This window comes from Nothoprocta perdicaria, unplaced genomic scaffold, assembly GCF_003342845.1.
Source record: "Nothoprocta perdicaria isolate Ctin4 unplaced genomic scaffold, notPer1 scaffold_391, whole genome shotgun sequence".
NCBI lineage: Eukaryota > Metazoa > Chordata > Aves > Tinamiformes > Tinamidae > Nothoprocta > Nothoprocta perdicaria.
In genome coordinates this window covers 117678-142236 of record NW_020455634.1, presented here as the reverse complement: position 1 = coordinate 142236, position 24559 = coordinate 117678, and the positions used below count along the sequence as shown (strand labels likewise).

The 24559-nt window shown below is 44.3% G+C and overlaps 1 protein-coding gene across 1 annotated transcript in view; it reads left to right on the top strand.

Annotated features, from left to right (window-relative positions):
• EVA1C (eva-1 homolog C) overlaps window positions 1-24559 on the top strand; it is a 34730-nt gene that overhangs the window by 6220 nt on the left and 3951 nt on the right. The window contains exons 2-5 of the mRNA XM_026044959.1: window positions 6085-6281; window positions 9045-9168; window positions 11865-12017; window positions 22371-22514. Coding sequence (XP_025900744.1) covers window positions 6085-6281; window positions 9045-9168; window positions 11865-12017; window positions 22371-22514 — 618 coding nt within the window. The remainder of the gene's footprint in view (window positions 1-6084; window positions 6282-9044; window positions 9169-11864; window positions 12018-22370; window positions 22515-24559) is intronic.

Sequence of the window (24559 nt, the reverse complement as noted above, 5' to 3'; positions counted from 1 at the left end):
TTTTTTTTTTTTTGGCAAAGGCAGAAAACAGCCCCAGAGTCTCCTTGAGCACGATTGTACTTCTTGGCAGTGTTATATTATAGGAAGGAGAAAATCTTCCCTTTCCATTGAAATAGTTGCATATTAAATCATAGGACAATCATTTATCTACAAGGCTTCCTGGAATGGCTGAAGGAAGCACAGCTGACTGTAGCACAGGGTTTTCCACAGGCTGAAATCTCCAGGGATCAGCAATAGTTTGCTCCTTCCTAATATGTGCTTCACTTGCTGAGGAACTCCTGCACACTTTTACGCCGGCCTACCAAATGTTGTACGCTATGTTGTGTCTTCATATTGAAGTATGAATAAGCACATAAGGGGAGTAAATGGAGAAAAAAAGAGAGACAAAATGAGAAAAAAAAATGCATAAGCATCTTTCTGATTTCCTTAGAAAGATATGGGGATAAAAGAAAAGCATCTCTCCCCAAAGAAGCACAAGGGAATAAGAAACTGCTGATTTGAAGGAAACAGARAACAGTTATGGAGTTATGGGAGGTATGGGAGAGAGAATAGGAGAATAGGCAGCTGGTCTGTGGTCTGACTGCTGGAATCATGCGTTTTCCAACTCTACCAAAAAAAAAAAACAAAAAACCTGCAGCCCAGGTTGACAGAGTAAGAAGAGGTTAGATGGTGAAGAAACAAAGTCCATTTGGTGACCATCACACCACTAAGTCAAAGGAGGTCTGTCTTTTCTTTTTGGAAAGGTTGTTTTTGTTTTTCTAAAAGAGCTCATGGCTTGGCTTCTCACACGTGCTGTTATTCATGGAATGAGCCCTTCTCTTGCCGTATGCTCACGTGACAGCTTTTGATTGAGTCCTTAGGCTGAGTTGTTTTCCGGCTCACCTGGGTGCCTGATTCTGGCTTGAGTCAGATCGAGCTCTTACTTARTTTGACTCTCAGATTTAGCAGGTAATGACATTCAGGATTAGTAAAATGCTTATGATCCATGAGGTGAGGGAAAAATTAAACTAGAGGGATTCCTTAGGAACACACACATGTTGATAAAACAATTCATGGGAGACCTTGAGAGCTTATCACTAGTGCCTRCCTTGACTGACATGGTATCCCCAAAGCTTTTTACCTGCAACTTTTTACTTTTAACACTAGAAATGTTCACAGCCCATAGGGCAGAGTCTAAAATTAGTAGGATGGCAATCCCAGGCAGGGAGAGTGAGTGTTCATTAGAGTAGTGCAAAAGGCCAATCCGAAAAGCCAAGCAGTGAAAGGAAGCTGGGTCAAGGTGACAACTATGCAAAAAAAACATACATTAGGCAAGGAGACATCCTCGTGCATCTTTGCTGAGTGAAAGTGTGGATTATGCCTTGGAGGAGGAGTGGAAACTTACGGGGTAATTTTTCTTCAACAGTTCCTTCACAAAACACTGGAGAAAGAYGGCATCTGAGTCCCAAATAGGCCACATTGATGCTCCTGACAGTGTTYGTCACAGAGCTTATCGATGGTTCAATTAGCACTGCATGAAATCTCTGCTTGCAAACTTGTCAGTCTTGCTTGTATTTTTAATGCCCACTGGCACAGCTCTGGGAAAAACTGCAGGAGCTGATGTAGATTTAGCAAGTGGATTAGCTATTGGGGACTCCCACAACAGTACGGTGGCATTTCAATCTGTTTTGATCTAAAGGGGATTCCTATTTCTTAAAAGAACAGATTGCTGTGTTAGTTAAGCTAGGTTGAGTTATGCACAGTTACTGAAATAATTAAATGCATATATAAAGTCCTGATTCTGAGAATCCCTGTGGGCTGTGTGCTGCTCAGCTTCAAGCCCTAAAAATATTATTTGCGAAGCYGCTGTTTTGCCAAAAAGACATTATGTCTGTCAGCACCGAGGCTGCATTTACTATATGCTGGGCATTAGACTAACAGCTCCCACTCTTCCTGGTTGCTGCTTCCATATAGTGAAGTCATGCTAGTCAGGTGGAGTTGGACAGAATAAACACGTTGCTTTAACGTGGCTCTGACAACACAAGAGGGGCTTTAGGGCCTTAGACCACTGTCCTGCACCATAGGGAAGGAATGCAGTGAATTATAGTGCCTCCTATTGTCTTGTACCATACACTGGAGACGGAACACATTTCTTGGCTGAAAGCTTCCAGACCTTTAGGTGTTCCTTTATTTCTTGTTTTGTTTTTGGGGGGGGAGGGTGGGAAACAAAAACAAAATTAAAAAGCAACATTCAAAGTTCCCATGTTTCCAATTTTTTGAAAGGAAAAAAAAAATCAGGTTCATGACAACTACTACCATTAGTGTTGTCATTCCAAGTGATCAAATCAGGAGCAGATACAGAGTATAAGTTCATCTTTTTACCCCCAAAGTTATCTGCAACCTTAACTCTCCTAGGCCACTTATTTTGCCTGCTGTTGTCATTGCAGTTTATCAGTGCTCCTGTGCAACGAGAAGTGATCAGAGGGCTTAGCGCTTTGTCCAGCTGCTCAGTCTCCATGTTTTGTGCCCTTTTCGGGCACTATGTTTTTTAGCTCAAGTTCTTTGTCAGCACAGTTGGTACTGTGACTAATTTGGCTAATTCTGGAAGAAAGGATTACGCTTGGATTTTGCATTGGTATTTTGAAGCTCAGTAGCAGGTTACAATGAACGAGTAGTCTGAGTTGTGCAGAGAGTTGGGTGGGATGACACCTTCTGGCCTTCAAATCAATGGATTCTGTTTCTTACCATATGCTTCAGGCTTAACTTCTGAGCCAGGCCAAGGCCTTTGAGATGATTGTGTATGCAGAGCACCACATACAGTGCCTCTGAATGTGGGCCTTGGATAAATGGGAAAGCTCCTCGTGGCCCTTTCACACAGTGATGTAGAGATGCTATTGGGACACTGCAGCATTGCCAAGTTTTCCTACATTAGTCAAATCTTACAACAGCTGTCATTTCCTTTCAAGTTGCAAATTGTTTTAAAGAAGAAACACGTCTGTTGTTTTTGAAAATGGGAAATTCTGCAAGGGCAGAATAAAGCTGGGAAAGGCTCCTGCCCTGGCTAGCCCCCGCCGTCACCCAAGAACCCTGCAAGTAAAGAGAAAGAAGCCACTGCTAACGTTTAACACCTTAAGCCCCTTAAGGAATTCTATAGGAAGCCGGTATTTAATACTGTGGTGCAGCACAGCAAGGCAGTCCAGTCTTTAGCTCCCAGATTTGATTTTTAAATTATTTCGTAAAGATTTTTCCTTGGGATTTGCAACTAACATAAAACTTAGTTAAAGAAAGACCAAACAGGAGAGGTCTGAATGACAAACAGCGCCCTGCAGTGCCYGTAGTGCGGCCCATGTGCTGGGCCCGTGCCTAAAAGTGACGCTGCCCGGCTGCCTGCTTGGCTGCCTGTTTGGGATGAGCTGGTATCCTTGCCCCAGGGGAAGGAAATGCCGGGAAGGAAGCCCCCTTCAGCAGGAGTGACCGGCCCGTGGAGCCCATGCAGCTCCCTCACCCCGGAAACACTAGTTATACAGAAAGAGCCCCTTTCCCCCCAAGCTTGCACGGTCACCCAGGCGGATTTGTTGCGCTGAGGGGAGCGTGTTTCTGCCGAGGCCTTGGCAAACAGTGCCAGGGCACTTGTGGCCTCAGGGGCTCTGTAGTGGGGCGAGCACGAGACCGCGGTGCCCCGAGAAGTGTGGGAAAGCAGCTGGAAACAGCCCGTTCCCACTCCAGCGCCGAGGCGAGAGGCAGCCGCCCCGCACCGAGCCCATCTCCCCACCTGGGCTGCAAGTGCAGGCAGGAGCAGCAGCACGGGGAGAGGGAAGAGCTGGAGTTTGCAAGGCAGAGGCGAGAGGAAGCGGTTATTTCTCGGGTCTGAGTCCCTTTCCGCAGCAGGCCGTGGGTCGGGGCTGCCCTTCATGGAGCWCTGGGCGTCCGCGCTCGGCGTGCGCAGGAGTGAGAGCAGCGTGACAYGGGCTGCCCCGCGAGGCGAGCAGTCCCCGCACGAGCACGTCACCGCCTCGCTTATCGACGCCTAGCAGCCTATTTCCATGCTATTTTTGTCCTTTATTGTCTACAAATATGCAAGGATTTCAGGAACAGCAGTGTCACTTTAAAACCCATCGGGAAGGCCAGAGAGCTTGATGTCTTATTTTCACCAGGCCATCTAATGCTCTTTTTACAAGTGAACCATATTGCTTCTACAGAATCAGAGCAAGTTTTTCTTTTTTTTTCTTTCCTTTAAGCATTTTTTAAAGGATTGAATAGTTGCAATTGTTAGAGAAAGGTGCTTAGATACTGGATTAGGAATTTGCAGGATCAAAGTAGCAGTTAAGATGCCAGGGAACTCATCCAAATCACAACATAGCAGATACTCTTTAGGGAATACTGTGCTGTTTTGTATACGGCACTCTGGGTTCCAAGTAACTTAAAACCCCAAGAATTGAAATGATTACAAATATCAGGCGAAATCTTTCAAGGTGTTGAGTCTCCACGACTCGCCTTGGGCTGGATACTCCTTTACACTGTGGCCCTTTATGCTCCGATGACAGTGGGAGAGGCAGTCGGCCCCAGTTAATGTCCCCGGGGCCCCTTTACAGGAGCAGCCAGTGGCAAAGTCGCTTGGGGGCAGTGGGGCTTTCAGCCTGTTTTTATGGCCATACCCATCACCTTCCAGGAGCAGGCCTGGGGAGGAGTGGACGTGGCAGGAAGGCTCCTTTATTTGTGATTTCAGTCACATAGGAAATACAGATGGCATGGGGGATGCACTTAGATTTTTAATTCAAAGCGTTTTTTGCTTTGAAAAAAGGTTCTTTGGGGAAAGGTTGGAAAAGGGCAACAAATCTGAAAACTTAATGACATGAGGGAACATTTTCTTTCCCCCTACCCCCGCATTTGCTAAGAGAGAAGTGATTCTTTTTCTCTTTATGGTATGAAATAATCATCATTCTGTTTCTGATGTAGTCATTCACCAAAACAAAAAGGAAAGATTATTTTTTTCTATTATACATAGTAGCAATAATCCTGTTGTAACCCCAGTGGGGTAAGGATAAAGGCAAAACAAGGCTTCTGAGGAGGAAGCAGTAGCTTTTATCTGTTTTATCTGTTATTAAACCACTTACATGTTTGGTAAAGAGACAAAGATAAGAAAATTAAATTTCTGCTAATTAAAAAGATACTTATGTGATCATTTCTTCAGTCTTAAAGCTTCTACAAATCTTTTTGCATAACAAACCAGCAGAAGCTCTTGATACTTACTGAATAATCTGTTCTGAATAAGTTGGTTTTGGAAGGTTGTTTTGTTGCTTTATTTTTGCCTCGAATGTGGATGACCCTGCTGTTGTAGAAGTTGGATATTGATTTTAGAGAGAACTCTGTAGAATTTAATGGGAGTATATATATATGAATGAAGGAAAGCTATTCAACTAGGGTTGTATACAAATGAATAATGATTAATAGCAAAAGAATTAGGGGAAAAAGAAGATTTGCTTTGATTACGTTAAATTTTAAAGTTGTCATAAAACTTGTGGGGAAAAGGAGTTTTATGTCTTATTTCTGTGGGTTTACTTTAAGTATAGGAAATGAAAGGATCTTGTTTCACTTGTACACTGATATATTCGCCTGTCCCTTATCTCTCTTGTCCCACGCATCTCTTCCTCCAGTTCACTCACAAATGTTCTCTGCTTCAAGGCAGATTTCAACCAGGTGTGATGGAGGGGTAGAGGTTGCAACGTGTCACCAATGCACATGCGCCAAGTCTTTGAATTAAATTATTTTCAGGCGCAGTGACTCCCTTGTGGTGGTCAAGGCAGCAGCCTGCGTCTTGCTGCCAGAATCCTACGCAGAAGAACAGAGAGGAAGGCGGACGGAGGCAGAGTTAAATACTGGCACAGCTGTGACTCACCGCCGCTTGACTGGGTCACGCTGCCTGACCCCCTGCTTTTCAGGGCTGACGTAAGGGTTGTCCCACTCGTAGAACCGCGTGGTGTGGCAGCCGGCCACACTCCCAACCTTGACTGCGATGCCCTTTCCAGAGACTGATTGTGGTTTTCGTATTACCTAACGGGCTTATCATTTCCTGTGCTAGTTGTAACACGGCTAAATATTTTCTAGGTTACCTAACCAAACTTCTGCAAAATCACACGGCCTATGCCTGCGACGGGGAGCGTTTGAGTCTGCACTGTCCTCGGCACTCAACGATAAGCATTCAGTCAGCATTTTATGGGCAGGATTACCATATGTGTAGTACCCAGCAGCCCRAAACCAGGATGACAGGACCCATAAACTGTGTGGCGCCCACCTCTCTGCAGGTATCATGTATTGTAAAGGTTCTTTGTGCAAAATGTTTTTGAAGGTTTCCATGTGATGAGCTAAACTGTATGAAAACTGTGAATGTTCACACTGTTGAATGAAATGACATCGTATTTCTGTCTTTTTCATGCAAAGTAGGAGAAAGAGTTCATCTGACGAGCAGGAGGTATCGATCACATTCCTTTCGATATTCCCATAGGCTTGCCAACAGCTCTGTAGTTTTCCTTCTGTTCTGATAAGCCTTCCTTTGGAAACCCCATTCTCAGTGCCGTTCAGTGTAATCATTTCCCTTCTAACCAAGGACTAGGTTGTGATGGAGCAGACTAAGCAGTCCATCGTATGGGTCTTCCATATCCCCAGGAGAGACATCTCGCTTCGCCTGCCTGGGTTACAAATGCACTGCATACCTGGTATTCTGGCATGCTTTTGGCTTGTTCAGTGCATCTCTTGACCATTAAATAGCAGATCTTTAGCACCTCTGCAGCCACGTTTCCATTAGTACAGACCTTTTATCAATATGTTATGGTTGGTTCCTCGGTCATAAACCTCATAAATTACTGTTTTCTGCAGTGGAGGCTTCTTGACAAGATCTGAGAAGATCTGCCTTACACTGTTGTCAAAAGCTTGTTTCGTCRTAGCAAAAAGGCCCAATCTAAAGCTCAGGTCAACGAATCATGGCAAGAATGGGAAGTCCATGGAATCTGAACATGTTGTGTCAGTGAAGCTGTTGTAAATGCTGTACAGAAGCATTGCTACCTTGAAACATTAGTAGGTGAAGCTGGCACGCTGTTTTTGACCACAGGGTACCTCTGTTCCTCCCACGAGTGACAAAGTGGTTTGGGTGTAATAGCCCTTCTCCAGAAACAGTGTAGGGCAGTTTTGTAAGTGTGGCTTGCACATGTTGCACTGCAGCTTCTAATGACCTTCCAGACACGACAGCCGTGCGAAAATAGAGCTCTCCATTAAAAACTGTAGGCCAGATGCATCCTTGATGTCATTTTACTGACTACAGTGGCGTGACACAATGATTATTTTGGGATTGCAAGTCTTGAATGACTTTGTGAAGTCTCCATGGCCAGTTTTTCCGCTGGGTATAATAAACACAGCATGGGATGACTGTTGTATAAACCATCATCCACACTGAGGCCCCGTGACTGATCAAAGACGTTGGGAGCTGTTTGACAAGGGCACAAATGTGAGAGAGAGGAAGGCCCTGCATCTCAGGGATTTCCGATTCTGCCAAGGAGAAGAGACAGATCCTGTAAACTGATTGCTTAGAAAAGAGCTCCAGTGATCTCATCCGCCTCCTCCCCTGCCCTCTGGAACTATATCTGCCATCTGCATAATCAGGCATGATGCTGTCCTGCAGGCAGGAGGGCGCTTTATACAGTGCCCTCCTGTTGAAGGGCTCGCAGCAAAGTTCGCTGTGGGCCGAGGTATCAGCAGCCCGGTGCTGTCTCGGTGTGGCCATTGTCGTTGGCTGTCGTGGCCGTGTGTTTTTGCACTGCAGCACCCGTAGAAAATGTGATTGCTCTTCGCATTAAGCAAAGGAAGGTACAGAGATGCACAGGAGATAGTTGAGCTCAGGTGCAAGTAGAAGGTGGTTCAGTAGGGGATGGCTCTCCCCACTCACTCACCATGTGACTTTATTTCCCTGGCCTGCTCTAGAACGATCCCAAATTAAGAAGAGGTTATTTGTTTGACCTGCAACAATTTAAAAGAAGAATTGACTGGTCAAATTAATTCTGTTTTGCTTCTTCTGCCCTTTTAAAGTCTTTAGTATCACTGAATCCTCAAAAAGTGGTGGATGCAAGTTCTCCTCTTCCACGGAGGGGAAGAAAAAGAGAGTGTTACAGGATCACTGCAGTGTGCTGCCAGTGTGCATCACTCCTGCTTGGGAAGGAGGGCTTCCAGGCATGAGAAAGGAGATTCCACCCCTGCCAACTTTCTGAGTCTGGAAATAGTGGAGCGTGTGCTAAGCACAGTGGTAAATTTCTGATTAGGCCTCTTGGCATGACTGAGACCCCTTCCGATGAGAAAACAGAAAATTTTCCCATGGATTTTATGGTGATACCCCAAACTATCAGAGAATGGTATCTTACAGTTACTGCAGTTATGTGCTTGCTGACCCACAGATGGACCCCATATGATGGTCCGCAGTGATCAAGTCGTCAAGAATCATGGGCACAATGCAAGTTATTCAGAAATAGYATATAGGAAGCCGTCTCTACACTGTTCAAACTAAATAGTAAACTGAAGTGAGATGAAAGGGTTACAAAGTCACCTCCTGCAGGGTGGATTACCACCCTTCAGCTGTCCTGTGAGTATCGCCAGGAAGATGTGCATGTGCCTCTGGCATACCCAGGAAAAGCCCCGAGGCTGAGGGTGCTCCCACGTATTTTGGACTCTGCACTGCATCCAGAGCTCCACTGAGGTGGTGGCCACATGGTGAGATTTGACTCCCAGGTTGGTGGCAGAGGGGAAAGTAGCAAAACTCAGCGCATTGATAAAATCCTCACTTGCCRTGGATACTGCTGCTCTGTATGTACATTCATAAACTCATCCAGTGCTCGAAGGCCAGAAGAGACGTGGCCTCAGTCCTATGGTGCAACTGTTACCTATGTTTTTGTGGCCAAAAAAAAAAAAAAAAAAGTGAAAGGGTGATTCCTGTCATGTGTAGAGCAAAGTATGATGAAGTGTACTCATTGCAGTGTAGCTTCATATCTTGTTTTCAAGACTATCCTTTTTGCCCATTGTTCTAGAAAGTACTGGACGAATGCCAGAACCTGAGATCCTGCCAACTCCTTGTCAATAGTCGGGTGTTTGGACCTGATCTATGTCCAGGAACCACCAAATTCCTCCTTGTCTCCTTTAAATGCAAACCTAGTAAGTAATCCACACGAGGCGAGTGTGTTTTTGTGTGTGTTTTGTTGTTTGTTTTGGTGAGAATGCCACTGCACAAGGCTTTGCATAAATCCATGTGAAGTTTTGAGGCTCTGAGATTAATGGCAAATTGTTTTCTTTTCTGTTTTACCTTTGCTTCCATTGTGCTTGCAGCTCCAGTGTGCTTGCTGCCAATTTAATGACCAGTGTAATCTGTCAGAATCAGATGTCAGACATCAGGCTAGGAAAGAAAAAAAATGTATAAAAAAAAAAGTATATTTATAGAGGTAAGGTAGAATAGGGGTAAATGTAAAACAGGGGTAAACTTCAAAAAAAAAAAAAAAAAGGTGCTTGCACTAAAGATTCAAATTATGAACATGATTATGCCTTAATAAGGAATATGCAAAAATGCCTAACAAGGTAGAACCAAACCTTAGAAACTTTCTAAGCCTGTGTCACTGCTCCACATTTCTAGAATAATCACTGGGGGATACACAYGCCTGGCTATTTTTATTATAGCATTACCTGTATTGTTTACAGGCAAGTGACTCTGATATATAAATAGACACATCCTGACTCAAAGATAATGCACTTTGGAAATGCAAGGAGAGTTTTTAGAAAGGTTCGACAGTCATGAGGAAGTTTCATTTACTGGTGGTTTTTAATTTTTTGTTGTTRCTGCTGCTGCTATTATACTTGAGAACAAGCTGCAGTTGCCCAGGCACTCAGCTTGCTTTGGCAGCTCATCGCCCATGTGCCAGAAATGGGTCCCAAAGAAAATATTTGAATGATGATTTATGGGTAGGTTCGCAAGCCAACTCAGAAATACCATCCCACAGCTGAAGGAGAAAGCACAAAAGGTATTTTCTTTAATCAGAGCATTAAGATTGACAGCATTGGTGGAATAGGAACCGGAGTGGCACAGCAAAATGCAGGGCCTATTTATGCAGAGTAATGAAGTAAAAGCAAAAGCACTGGAATGGTTCTCTCCTTTGGCAAAGCACTAGCACATGATTCCCCGAGAGATTTGCCGGGCGAATCTTCAGAAAAATAAAAATATGTCTAAAACTTAAGATGTTAATGATCTGTATTGTTTTACAGTTCACATTTTTTTCCAGGTTACAGTTACTGCACTGTTAATAGTGTATGTGTTTGCATAACATAGCAGCATCTGTGTGCTCAGAGATCTCTCTTTACTAATCAGTAGAAGGTTGTGATCCTCTTTGTTGCTTTCTTAAGCCACTTWATATTTTTCCCCATTGTGAATGAGCTATTTTCAGTATATAATATTGTGTGATATGAATTCTGCCCAAGTTGGTAAAAAGTATATTTGACAGCAAGTGCTGCCTCGCAACTGAGGGAGATGGCCAGTTCCCGTGCAAATTACACGGTCCCATGTGACAGGAATTCATATTCCTGAGTGTGTTACTAAGATTGCTAGGGCTAAGTGCAGAAACCATCCTCACTCAGGAAACCACTGGAGTGCAACTTCACATCTCCACTAGAATCCCCTTGCCTTCAAGCAGACGCTTTGGCGATTCCCTGAATCCCATCGTTTTCGCCACCATGGAGAGAGTTTGTGTTTGGTTGCTCCAGACAGCCTCCTCCTGCGGAAGCCTGTCTTGTGCTTACACCCTGTCTTGTGCTTACACCCTGCTTTGTGCTTACACCCTGCCTCGTGCTTGCACCCTGCCTTGTGCTTGTACCCTGCCTTGCCCTGCGCTGCAGAGGGAGCAGGCTGCAGCGCCTGACGTGTTCCTAAACAGTCGGAGTGCTGGGGAGCTCGGGTGGCAGTTCCATTAAGAACTAGGCATTTTTGTATTTGTTCTGTCCTGAGTGAACTAGTTATGTTTTCTTCGTGGAACAGATAGAGCTTCTCCTTTCTCTAGCCCCTTTAGCAGCGGCACGCGCGCTCCACTCACAGCAACACCAGCCGGTAACAATAAGATTTCCCTTTGTCCCTGCTCAGCTCAGGAGCCTCCTTTTCCTGTTTTCCCGTTGCTGAAAGCCGTGAAGCGGAGCAGGGTAAACTCTTTTACCTGGCCCTCGCTGCGTTGCAAGGGTTTGCCCTAGGTGGCATAAGCCAGAGGTGCCCCTGCCGCCCGAGGCCTTGTCCCGCTGAGGTACCCAGCTCCGTGCTGGGGGCAGTGCTGCTCTRGCTCCCCATTCCCAGGGCAGCACTTGGCAGGCCCGGCCCGCCCAGGGAAGCCCCCTGGCCCTGGGAGAGCAGTGCGGATGCCGCCCAGACCCTGCTGTGGCTCGAGGCGTCTTGCCCAGCCCCTGTGCTCCCCAGCCAGCCCCATGGCCACGGCAGCTCCCACAGCGGTTTAAAAGAGGTGCGGAAAGCAGCGTGGTCCTGGGCAGGGGCAAGAGGGAAGCACGAGGCTCCTCGGAGCCAGCGCCTGGGGAGAGCTGGCCAGGAAATGAGGCAGGAAGCAGAGAGGCTGTTCCACGGGAAGGGAGGCTGGCAAAAGTTAATTTTTTAATCCATTTTTAAAAGGGTCTGGAGGCTTTGGATGGTCATAAGGAAAACATTTAGCTGGAGGAAACACTCCACTTTGCTCTTGGCTTTGTCCCTGGTTGGGCCACATTTCACTCCCAGCAGAACTTACAGAAATGCTATTTTCTGTCATTTGCTGTAGCAGTCCGGCTGAGTAAGTCACCTCATGCTACCGTATTGTTGTTTGCTTCTATTGTAGCTGAATACAAAACCAAATCAGCGTGTGAAAACCAGGAACTGAAACTCCATTGTCAGGAGTCCAAGTTCCTTATCATCTACTCCGCCACCTACGGCAGATGGGCACGCGAAGAGAGCGTCTGCTCCACAGAGGTGGAGCGCGTCCCCCCGTTCGGTAGGTCCTTGCGCTCCTGGGGCGGCTTTCTCGGAGGGWTTGCTCAGAGGAGGGGGAAATAAAGACGGGGAGAAATCTTCAGGCACAAGAGCAGTGTCACTTTGGAAGTGCCAGTGGCTGAAACATAAGAATCGTTATTTTTAAGACTCAGATTGCCTGGTATGAGGGAGAAAAATAAGGTAAGAAATATAGCAAAGTATTAGCCTTTGCTGTAGTTAATCTGTTCTTCTATAATTAATTGTAAAAAAAAAAAAAAAAAAAAAAAAAAAAAAAAACAGTCCTGTTGGCTATCTTAAATTTAAACAGCTTGTACTAGATATCAACTCTTTGCCTTTCTTCTTCCTCCAGCTTCTGACAACTATTAGGCAACAAGTGCGTCATAACACCTTGTCTGCTCTAATCTCTATTTTTGCTGACTCTTGCCTTAAATTGAGTTTGTAAAGACAAACTCCTCAGATCAGGATCCATCACTTTAGACACTGCTATATGACCAGACTCCAAGACTACATTAAACTAGTAAATTAAATGTGCCTGGGACTTTTCTGCAGCACAAAGTCCGGCAGGCAGGAAATGGCCTGTGTATGTAGTATTAAACTGCCCTGCAGAGCAGAGTGACTGCCTGCAAAGGGCCTCCGGGGCTGCTCTCCTCTCCTGGGGCTGAACTGTGATGGGGAGGTGCTGGGAGGATACTGGTGGCCCAGGCCCARAAGGTGCAGATCCTGTGCTTAGCAGCACGGAGCAGGGAGTTACAGGGTCAGGAACACTCCCTGGCACTGCTCCTTACTAGTTCAGGTGTATCACAAAGGATCTGAATGCAAATAGTAGTAGGGATAGAAATAATAGCATGGATAGTAGTAGAGGCAACAGTAATAATAATAATAATAACAGTAATAATAATAACAAACTATAAACACTTTCGGTAACAGAACCTGAAACATTATAACTAGTTGCATGGTCTACATCAGTAGGCAGTTGTTGACTTCAGCTTACAGTCTGCTGATGCATTGCTGAGGGCTGACGACTCCGTTCTTATCACTAAGTATCTGCACTGGTAGTAGCATGAGGGTGCCWGATGTTTGTATGAATGTGTTCAGTGCTGACCCTGAAGACGCGGAGGTAAGTTCTGATGCCCTGAGGAAGGCCATCACCAGGTGCACGTGCTGTTCCCTTCCCTTAATACCACGTAGGGAAGCCCTTGTGTGGCGGATGCGCATCCCCACAAAGCTGAACTTGAGCTCCCTGCTGAGAATCACACTRCAAGGGGAATCTGTAAGGAGCAACTCTGAACATCAAGAAGAGATCAATAAGAAGTCTTAAAAGCCATTTGTCTGCAAGCCAATGTTTCTATTTAGTTTTATAGATATTATTAAAAATGTATTGTCTGAAAATTGTATTCTGTTCTTGTACAAGAATCTATTTAAAATGCTAATACCTAAAAGAAGGTAAAAGAGTCTTCAAGCAAATATGTCTTTTTTAAATTATTTTTTTGTAAAATCATGGATTACCCTGATTTATTCCATCAGGGATTTGGATCCTAGTTTTGTTTACATTTTAAGTAATTTTCCTTTCTTTCAGAGCTCTTCAAGTTCTTTAATACTTCAACTTCTAAGGTAGCATGTTATAAACCAGAGCTCGTGTGCAGTGATCCCGTGCTTTCCAACTCCTCCATGAGGTTTTGTGAGAGAACTAAAGATTGCATTTTTCATTATTTTGGGATGGATTTGGATTGCTAATCCAGCCTGGACATTGACAGGTCTGTGGTTGATACTATCTGACAAAACCCTTCACATGGACTTCCAATAACTCTCCTATTTGTTGTGTGGCAGAGACATTTTAGCAGATTTCTGAATGACTCAGACATCCTTCCCGATGATGATCTTAGTGCAACACTCAAAGGAGAGCACAGTCAGCTCAGAAGTCAGGTCCAGAAAGGCTACCACCGTATTAATTTCTTGCACTTTACTTATTTCTTGAAATTGCTCAGCTGCCTGAAATATCAGTGCTTATAGTTCACAGATCAAAAGGCAGCAAACCCTTCTTAATGGATAACCTGGAACAGCAACATACTCTCTGCTATGGCCAATGTATGTGCACCTTCTTGAGCAACAGCCTGGCACTTGCTGCTCTCTTGTTCTGTAATGCAATCTGTGGTAACAGGAGACAGCATTAAGTCTGGAGACAAACACAAGGTAGATCTATAAAAGGTAGACCCTTATATAGATTTCTCATTACTTGATGAAAGTAGTTGGCCTCTTTCTGTGTGGGGCCAGTGACTGCCTGCAATGAGCTCGATTTTCAATAGCACCTATGTGGTTGAGGAGTATATATCCAGGCACTGCAGTAAGCTTAGTACTTAGTCAAATGCAGGAGAGTCCAGATCTAGCCACTTGGAGCTTAAATCTTATTTATACAGTTATTTAAGTACGTACAAATGCCAGTGAGTGCATAATATGACTTTTTAAGTGCCTGTGTACCTTTCACCCTGTAATAGTAGTGGTAATTTGAATGTCTAGATTATTTTAAGGATTTGAGACAATTTAGAAAACTTACTAGAGAAGCTCTCCACTGCAGAGTCAGAGTACACATGTGTGAGTGTATTTGCACAAAAGCTAAATCTACTGCAGCTCAGATCTGTTGTTGTTTCCATCCACATCTTTGGATGCCAGCATTATGGCATACAAAGCTCTCAATTTCTTTAGCTGAATGACTAAGATGTGGGAAGTTGTTTTAATACTCTCCAGAAGAGAATTTGTCTATAGGCTCCAGTGACTTGTAGAACAAGCCTCCAGTGAGCTCAGAGTGTTATATCTATCCATACTGGGTATAGTACTGCTAGGAGGATACTGGGGTATAGAATGGAGTATAGAATTAATAGATAGTTCTCAAGGTTTTGGTGACGTTACTATATATATATACCATGTATATATTATGTAGTAATAGAGCTGATAAGCAATTCATGACAAACAGCAGCTTCAGACTGAGACAGATGTATTCTGAATTATCCCTTTTCTGTGAACACGCTGTCAAATCAGCTACTTGGAGCTGCACTTCCATGGGATCTCAGCATTCAAAGGATCCTGGCCTCTGCTCAGCATTTAGCATGGCTGCCTCCTCTTCAAATCAGTTTTCTGAGCCACTTTAATATTGTAATCTAAGTGCTATTTCCACTACAGAGGAAGAAGAGGAGCAATGGGGTCATGCTAGATAAAGCCTTAGACCAGGAGGCAGGGAAGTTGTTCTGTAATCCAATGATGAAAATCTTCTATTTTATACTAGGCAGTGAAACAGCTTTAGCAAGGGACAGTGCCACCAGGGAAGGCTTGTGCAGGATGGGGTATGGAAGATGTGCATTCATATCCCTATTCTGTTTCAAACACAGAGAAGATTTGAATATAGGTAAAAATTTGAACTACTAGCACGAGAAGCTCTCTAACATTTAGCATAGTGAATATAAAAACTCTACTTCATCCCAGAACTGGTACTTTTTTATATGTATATAACTTTCACCTTCGCTTCCAAAACTCTTTTGCTTTTGTTAAAAAGGACCAGAAACCAAAAGCTGTATTTTGAACAACTTACATGATTCTATATTGTTTGAGAGAAAGTAGGATTTGTCCAAACATACAATGTTTTCTCATAAATCAATATAAAGCATTTTCTTCTTTGTTTTTCACTTTCATCATAAAATGGAAAAATGGTATTTTTACCTGCCCCTGKTCTTGCTTTCCAACTTCTCCTCTAGATCGTTCATTCTTTTAAGCAAACACAGTTACCCACTTTCAAGGACAGTGCATGAAATCATGTGTCCAGGCATTTTAGGATAATCTGTCTTTCTGAAAAGTTGTCTTTTTTTTTCTTTTTTCTTTTCTTTTTTTTTTTTTAATCAATTTCCTAGCATAAGTAAGAGATTTTCTTGGAGCTCACTAGTTTATTTGCATGGAAATCAAGAACCCCAAGCAGAGGCTTCTGCNTTTTTTTTTTTTTTTTTAAATCAATTTCCTAGCATAAGTAAGAGATTTTCTTGGAGCTCACTAGTTTATTTGCATGGAAATCAAGAACCCCAAGCAGAGGCTTCTGCAGCTGCTCACCAGCACAGTTAAAAGGGTACAGAAATTATAGAAAGCAATTTCCTTGTTGCATTAATACTGCAAAAAAAAAAGTGTTTTTTAATGCATTTATGTGATGATTMTGCATAGAGGTATCTATCCACTGTGTCCAGTAGATCTCCAGCAAAGCAGGAGTCTGTAGCTGTTTGTTCCCGTGTAAGTTACTGTCTTTTCTGATGTACTGTTTTCTCTTTTACATTTGTAGTAACTTGTACATGAGGAAGCAGGAGATTTATTGGCTAAAAGAAAACAAAGGACCTTGCCAAGACACAGGTTACTATAGGGAATGCAAGGAAGATTCAGGTCAACAAACACTCCTCAATTCATAAATTACTCGTGTTAATACATGAAAGCACTTGAAAGAAGGCTTGGTAGTAGCCAACCTCTAACTGAAACMTGCAAGCTAGACTACTAGAATGTAATTCCCAGAAATTGTACCAGGATGTGCACCGTCTGGTCAGACATGCACCTCCCCAAGCATTAATGACCAGCGGAGCGCTGAAATGCCTGTCTTTGGGTCTCCATAAAATGGGAACTGGTAATAGAGAGGGTCGTACTGGGAAGGGGGGTCCCACACTGAAGGGGCAGCAAGAGAGGGGTGAGAAATCAGACACTTCCATGACACCTTTTGCTGTGGAATGAACTACCCTGGGGTTGGATTCTGCCTCCTCTTCCTTGTGGGAGAAGGAACAAGCAAGGAAAGAGAGATTTTCAAAATCCTATAGATGCCTTGCAAGCCAAAAAGGTACCATGATTTTGCTATATAACAGTATCTTATGATAGGAATTTTTTTTTTTTTTTGGTATCAATATTATGAAGGGTCCAACAGGTCTATATCTCTTATTCATTAATAGTGTTTTAAAAGCTTTTGGCTTCTCTTTTATACAAAGAAATGTATACTCCTGCATGTGTGCATGGACAGCAGTCCTATGTGTAGCTCTGCTGAGAACAGAGGTGACTGAAGTAAAGGAATGACTACAGGAGATCTGGAAATATTTATCCACTAAAGTTGTTAGAGTCACGCTAGCTATAGACTTTTAGGTGACATAAATCACAAACCATGTAAAGCACGGAAAACGGGAAACACTAGCCTGAAATACAGGCCCTTCAAGGAGCAGAAAACAGAAACCGAGCCCAGTTCTGTGTGAGGGGAGAAGGCAAGAACTGCTAGTTCAGAGCTGCTGGGGAGAATTAATCCTTTTTAGGCTACAGGTCTCACTAGCCCAGGACCAGTAGGTTTTATCCTTCTGTTCCTCAGCATCATTTATGTGCCACATATTYACTAGCTCATTAAGAGGCCGATCTCCAACGCAAGGCCGTGGGCAGCGGTGCAGGAGGCAGGGCCGTCGAACGGAGTTTTGCCGGTACCACAGCGCGGGGCCTCTTCTTTAGTGGTACCAGCACTGCGGGGCACGGGCAAGGTTCTTATCTCCCTTTATGGCTTTTGCCTGTAGTGTCTGCTCGCTTTGGGGGTGGGAGGATAGTCCACAGGGAGTTACTACCTTACAGTAGGTGCAAAGGTGCCCTCACTTTAGAGTGGGTGCAAAGGTAAGGACAAAATAGTTCAATTTTGCTTCCACCACCTGGAAGTAGACTCCATCTATGCCCAGACATCCGGTATGAGAAGTTCCTTGACCGTGTCACCTGAGCAAAGTGGGAAATTTAGTAAWTGTTTTGCACCCTATGAGGTGCTGCCAACAGTCCTTGCATGCCTCAACTCTCAGAGTTSTTGGCAAGGCAAATTGGCTCCAAAAGAGAAGGACTGAAGCAGTGGCAGGATGAGAAGGGAATATCTGGAGGGAGGAGGAGAGCACACTTCATTTTTAGAGACCAGTTAATGTTCTGCTGAGGTCAGCGGGGAAGTTCACACACTTCTGACCAGCTTTTTGAAGTTATCTGCAAGTTCAGACATGCACCACTTTGTCCATTAATGTTTCCTTAATATCAGTTTAGAGTTTTCTTAYGTGCAGGTTTTTCTTACTTAGATTAAGTTGTTTGGAAAAGTACTCTTGGCACTTCAGTTTAAAATAAAATGAGAAACTCCTTTAACTTCTGTGTGTGTGTATAGACCTCAGCTGCAGAAAGCAAAGCCAAAAGCATTTGAGCAGAGAGTTTATTTCCTGCTGTCACCAAGTGCAGAATTGCATTTGTGTCTTGTCTCCTGTATTTGTGCTGGCAGAAAGATCCTGTAGTCTCTGTGCACCCACAAGGAGCGAAAGGCTGGGAGGGCTCTGCACCACATACTCACAGACTGAATTGTGAACACGGACCCACCTCTAAACAACCCCCAATAATGGGCTACTCTCATGCAGACTGCAAGGGGCTCACAACACGCACAGGAACTGCTGCTGCACTGTGAGAGGGAGGGAAAGGGTGCCGTTTTTTAGAAAGCCTTGATACTGTAGTCACTTCTACCAAATGGCCTGTTCCAACAAAACGCAGCACTTTCAGCATCTCATCCTGCCTTGTTTACTGACAGGGCTCAGCCCTGGAATATAAAGATATCAGAAACATTCTTCATAAACGAAGATCAAGCAGAAATGCTTGTGGTTTTTTGCAAGACTTAGCAGTTCAAATGGCCCTTTTTCTGAGGCATAGGCAGGACCCTCTATACCACACTCTTGCATAAATTACCATATTGTTATGGTAACTTTCTTTAGGAGTTCTCAGCCTTAGCGCGCTCCACAACTCCTTAGTTTCCTCCTGTCAGCTCTTATCCCCAGAGCTGGTATCTGGGCTCCACAAAGCACAAGCCTTCCTGATTCGGGAGTGTGAAATCTTTGCTTTCACTTGATTTTTAAAGCAGRCTCCTTATTCTTTTGTGGGTAGGCACAGCCCAGGAAAACATAAAGCACCCTGAGCCAGCAGCTGGGRATGAAAGCAACGTGCAGCTGGGCTCCAGCTCGGAGTGAAAAGCAGGAGCTCCTCTTGTGGCTCCCAGAGTCCTTCATGGGCACGTTACATTTTTATGTAATACAGATCTGCATTTAAGGTGCATCCCCTACCTGCAGGGTCTTGAGGCCTGCCCCATGCATAGCAGGGTGGCACGGGCAGCAATCAGTAATGGTCAYGGCAGGTGGGAGAGGAGGCTGCTGCCAGAGCTTGACACCGATCGCTCAGGCCGGCTCTGGCTGCTCCATCGCCTGCAGGTCTTGGGTGGTAGGATAGAAAGAAAGGGAAGGAAGGCTCCTCAGGTCTGAATTGAGAGAAACTTTAAGGAATCAGAAGACAAATTGCTCCTCATTAAAGGCTACATGATTTATGGCATGTCATTTGCTTGCCAAAACTTTCCTGAACACAGCTAATTAGAGCCTTTCTTCCAGAAACAGGGCTTTCTGCACCGTTAAATAACTGCAGTCAGATTTGATAGTTTACTACTAGGTTAAAAACCTCTTGTTGTCACCTGTATCTCTATGCCACCCATGTAAGGGTCCACTTAAAAAAACCAACTAACACTATGGGTACGTAGCAAGCCACTTTGGCAGGAGGGTTTGAAGAATTAAATGTTTTTCCAGCCATGCACTGCTGACTTTGCTGCTGCTGCTGGAGGATGACCCCAGCCTTCTAGCATGCCAGGAAAGGGCTGTTCAAGGAGCAGTTGATTTCAAACAGATGGTACCAATTTAACAAGCCCCATAAGCATAAACTCAGTTGAAGCATTACTTCAGGAAGAAGATGTATTGTGAATTTATTTTCATCCCCTGATTTGTGACTTGTTAAGGACAGTGCAGTGGAACTATTCAATCATTTACTCAAAATTAAGCCCTGACTGGACTTTCTCCTCGTGTAGACCCTGCTGGTAGGTATTTGACCAGAAGGAGGATCAGCTGTTGCTGGTGTGAGCATTGCAGCACTGCAGCTGCTTTGCTGCTAGTCCCCAAGCAAGCTGGGCTGAACCTGGGTGTCCCTACAGCTTGCGTGTCCCTACAGCTAACTTCTCTGTAGCATCTGCTTGTGGGACACCAGACAGACAAGGCTGCAGCCCCTGAAAGAGTGACTTCCAGTACAGAACACTCCAGATTCCTCCCTGCTGAACTCATTGCTCAGCTAGCAAGAGCATAAACCAAAGAGAAGAAAAAAGAAAACAGTTTTTGACCTAATCACCAAAAGTCAAATACTTGATAGACCACAGGTAGCTGTTAAATAGGGTGATTTTTTTCTTTGCTTGTTTTGGGCTTTTTTTTTTTTTTTTTTTATCTTATTACAGCTCATTCCGGTTCAGAGTTGTGCTGTGCAAATGAAGCCAGCCTTGGTTTACACTTGCACACCCATGGCACCAGGCAGGCCTTGGAAAGTTCCCCAAAAACTGGCCTGCCAAGAGCCTGCAAGCACATGAATGACACAATCCCAGGACTGGCTCCTCACGAAGAGCAGCCAAATCCAACATGTATTTAGATGATACGGATCTATTAACTCCCACGGCAACATGGGCAAAAGGCAAAATAAAACTTGCACTCAGCGTGCCACTGAGTTTGTAGAAAACCATCAGGGCAAGAGCCTGCTGTTACACAAGACATCACATCGCYCCAAGAGCAGGAAAGGTTATAGGAAACATGAATCGCTTTGCCAGTCCTTTCATATATGAATCATCTCCCAATCCATTCATATATGAATCATCTGATAGTTCCTGCTGATATGCTTCAATTGTTTTTGCACTTGCCAAAATAATCTACTGGCTGCCTAAAATGTCCACCCAAATATATTCTTAGTGGTCTAAGGTGGCCAGAGAGACTAGCTGACAGCTAGAGGCGCTCCACTAACAGCTGAGTTATTTAATTACAGTGCTGAAGTTTTCAAGGAGCCCTGGGTGCCCAGCAGCCTTCCAGCACACACAGGTGCTAGGTTTCTAGGGCTTCGAAGAGCCAAAGCAGAAGTTGTTCTCCCAGAAGTGTGTTATCTCAAGGCAACCCGTGATTTCTTTCCAAAACAACAAGGAATGAGCACACTATCTCCTCATGTCTCTACTCATGCATATGACTTATTCACAGGTGCTTAGCTGGTGTCAAAGGATTAACTCTCAAAATCTTGCCCATTTTCACATATTAAATCTTCTTTGTCAAGAACACCCGTCTCAAATCTTCACATTCTTTTCAATCAAGACTAGTTTGAAAAACCTTTTTGTACACTCTCTTTCCTGCCTCTGAAGTAGCACAAATGAGCTCAAGCAATTGGAAAAAGATGACAAGGTGCCATCCATGTCTAAATTTTGCTACAGGAAGAAGGACTTTTTTAGTGGCAAGAGATACATGTTTTTACCTTGTAGAAAGTCCTCACCTGGAAACACTAGAATGAATATCCCTCATTCATAGACACTCATCAAACTATTCAAACTACTGAGGTAAATCTGACTGGGACCAGACAGGTTCAGAAGACAAAGTATTTCTTATTATAAACTTGTGCTTTTGTCATAGTTTCTGTCTGTTTAATAGCCAGAGCTAACAGGTATTTTTGCTTTATGGATCAGAGTTTAGCATGTGCGGATACTGAGAAGTTAATAAAATTTAGAAATATTCATTCTCTTTAAAAGGAAATTTTTAAGGTTGGTCCGTCACACAGATTTTCCTATGCAGGTAATTTCAACTTTGATGTAAAATACTGCTTATTTGGTTTATTTTTTTTGTAAGAAGAAAAACATACATTTTCAATTAAAAAAAAAAGAAAAAAGTCTAAACAAAAAGGAAGTGTATATTTCAGCTAGGCCAGTTTTCATACACTGTATATCTGTTTTTATTCACTTCACTGTATCCCTGGCTATTGTGCCACACAACAAATGATCTCACCAAACTTCAGCTGAAATTGGGCAGCTGTTCAAATCACCCTGATAACCCTGGGACAGAGAGATACCTGCAGCCTTCCTTGCATCTTCCTTTATCTACACACACACTGTAAGATGGGAGAGATAAAAGAGCTGTCTGGGTGTAGTTTTTTCTCACCCCAAGTCACCAAGAAGGGAAAATAGATGACTGACTCCTTACGCTGGGCACTTCATTTGTAGCTAGAGATGAATCTTACTGCAACCTTAATGTTAGCATGCATGAGGTAGCGAGCTTGCTCTGAGCTCACTTTTTCATTATGTGCCGACTTCCTGACATAGACAAATCCTAAGATCTAATTCTGAACTCTTGCCCAGGCAAACGTATACCTGAAAATGATAGCAGATTTTTATCTCTAGTTGTGCGTGTAACAGCTAGTGTTTCTGATACCATCAGTGTTGTATATTTGTTGTATATGTGGTTTTTTTTTCCAGACTGTTTATCTTACACAGCCCTAGAAGTTTTATCAAAAAGGTGTTACGGGAAGCAGAGATGCAAAATGATGGTCACTAACCGGGATTTTGGAAGTCCGTGCCTACCTGGAGTGAAAAAATACCTTAACGTCAGCTATGCATGTGGTAAGAGCAAATGCACGATCATTTCACAGCACTTACTCTGCTGGCAGGGGAGATCAGTGCCAGAAGGCAGACACCTATGGAGCCAGGCCCCACCACACACATACGCAGAGGCTGTCCAAGCCTAACCTTCCTTTTAACATAGGAAATCTGTGAGATAGCCCTACTGAAATACCCCAAATATGTGAACAATCCCACGGCCAGAGCCATACCCAACATAAACTCAAGCAGTAGGTATTTTTCTCCATAAAAATGCAATTTACAGTAAAATGCAGATTATGCGTGTTAATATGTTGAGTAATACTCTCACGCTGAGATTGAGTTCCAGAGAATTCGCTGGCCACAGTGCTAGGAAAGCCGCCTGCCCTCAGCCCGGGCGACTCGCGCCAGCGAAACGGGGGGCCACGTGCACAGGCCCTTCCTAGAGCCTTGCAGAGGGGCTGCCTTTCTCACGGGCCCTTTCTCACTGGCTGGACAAGAAGGGCTGAGGTTATGAATCCCTTGCAAGACTGTACAGCTCATTCTGCAGACAACAGGGGGAGGCTTTTCRTATGCTATAGCATCATTTAACCTGTTGACGTCATGGAAAAGCAGAATTCCCTTCCGTTAGGGTTATGGGACAGMAAAGTATAATATGAATGAAAGCAGGAACGAAATTACTTCAGAWTTCTCTGTCAGGTTGTTGTTTGCTTGTTCCAGGGCTCTTTCAGAGCCCTGGCACAGGCTGCCCAGGGAGGTTGTGGAGGCTCCTTCTCTGGAGATCTTCTAAACCCACCTGGATGCCACCCTGTGCCCCGTGCTCTGGGTGTCCCTGCAGGAGCACGGGGTTGGACTAGATGATCTCAAGAGGCACCTTCCAACTTCAACTATTCTGTGATTCTGTGATTCTGTGTTATCTCAAGAGCACAGGAAAATGAAGCCCAGCTGTTCCCTTGCTGACATAAGAGATTGTTTTTCAGTCTCCCTTGTTTTGGGTGTTTGTTAGGGGAGAGGCAGGGCAATAACTACTGAAGAGAACTGGAGATCTGTCTCCATAATAAGGCAGAAGATTACTGTGTGGTTTCCTCTATGCTGTAATAGCCTTATGAATGAGTTAATGGAAATCTGTTTAATTAGAATAAGGGTAATTATAACAGATTGTCCTTTCTTGAACACCCATATAATGGAAAACAAAGCACTTGCTTGTTTGCAGTGGGGTTGTGCATTGTATTATTTAGTGGAGTAGTTTTGAAAAAACTAGATAATAAATAGTGTTCTTATGTGTTGCTGGCACATTCTGAAGACTTATTCTTCTGCTGAATCCTACTGAGCTGAGCAATTTGAGGTATTAGCCAATGATTTGCAAGTCTAAATGTTCTGCAGATCATCTAAGTGAGCATGCAGAAAGCTTGGGGATATCTCAGAGTGACATTTTACATTATTTCCCCTCATTGTAGGGTTCCTGCTAACCTGATGCTTCCCTGCAAGCTAAGGTAAAAGGGCTTCCCTCCAAAATGACAGGAACACAGCTGACTAGATCRCATCCTTTGAGTGCTATACTGTACTTACATTAAAGGATTTACCATCATAGCCAGGAATGTGAAAAAATGATACTCCCTACGGTCAGCAACCTTTCAGGGCTAGTGCCAGGCTGCATTTTCCTTTTCTGAGTTAATTCCTGCTAGTGAAAACGTAGGGGGAGGCTGGAGAGGCTGGTTTTGCACAGCCCCAGCTGACCATCTCCGCGTCATCTCGTGCCCGGTCTTGCGCGGAGGCCGGAATTCGGGAGCCTCCCCGGGAGACGGACGGCTCCCCATTCCCGTAGCGGGGCTGCCCTGCCTGGCTGCCTCCCCGAACCGGTCTGCCCTGGGCAGCTCATGGTAGCTTGTGGGCTCCAGCCCTGCCTGACACAGCGGCTCCGGCACGAGCTCTGAGCGCGATGCGGCTGTCTTGATAAACATCTCCCTGTGCTGCTCTCAGTTCCTCTGCTTGGCGGCCTCATATGACCTGAAGTGCTCATAAACACGGTGCGTCTCAAGCAGAGCCGTAGAAGAAATCGATAACGCAGG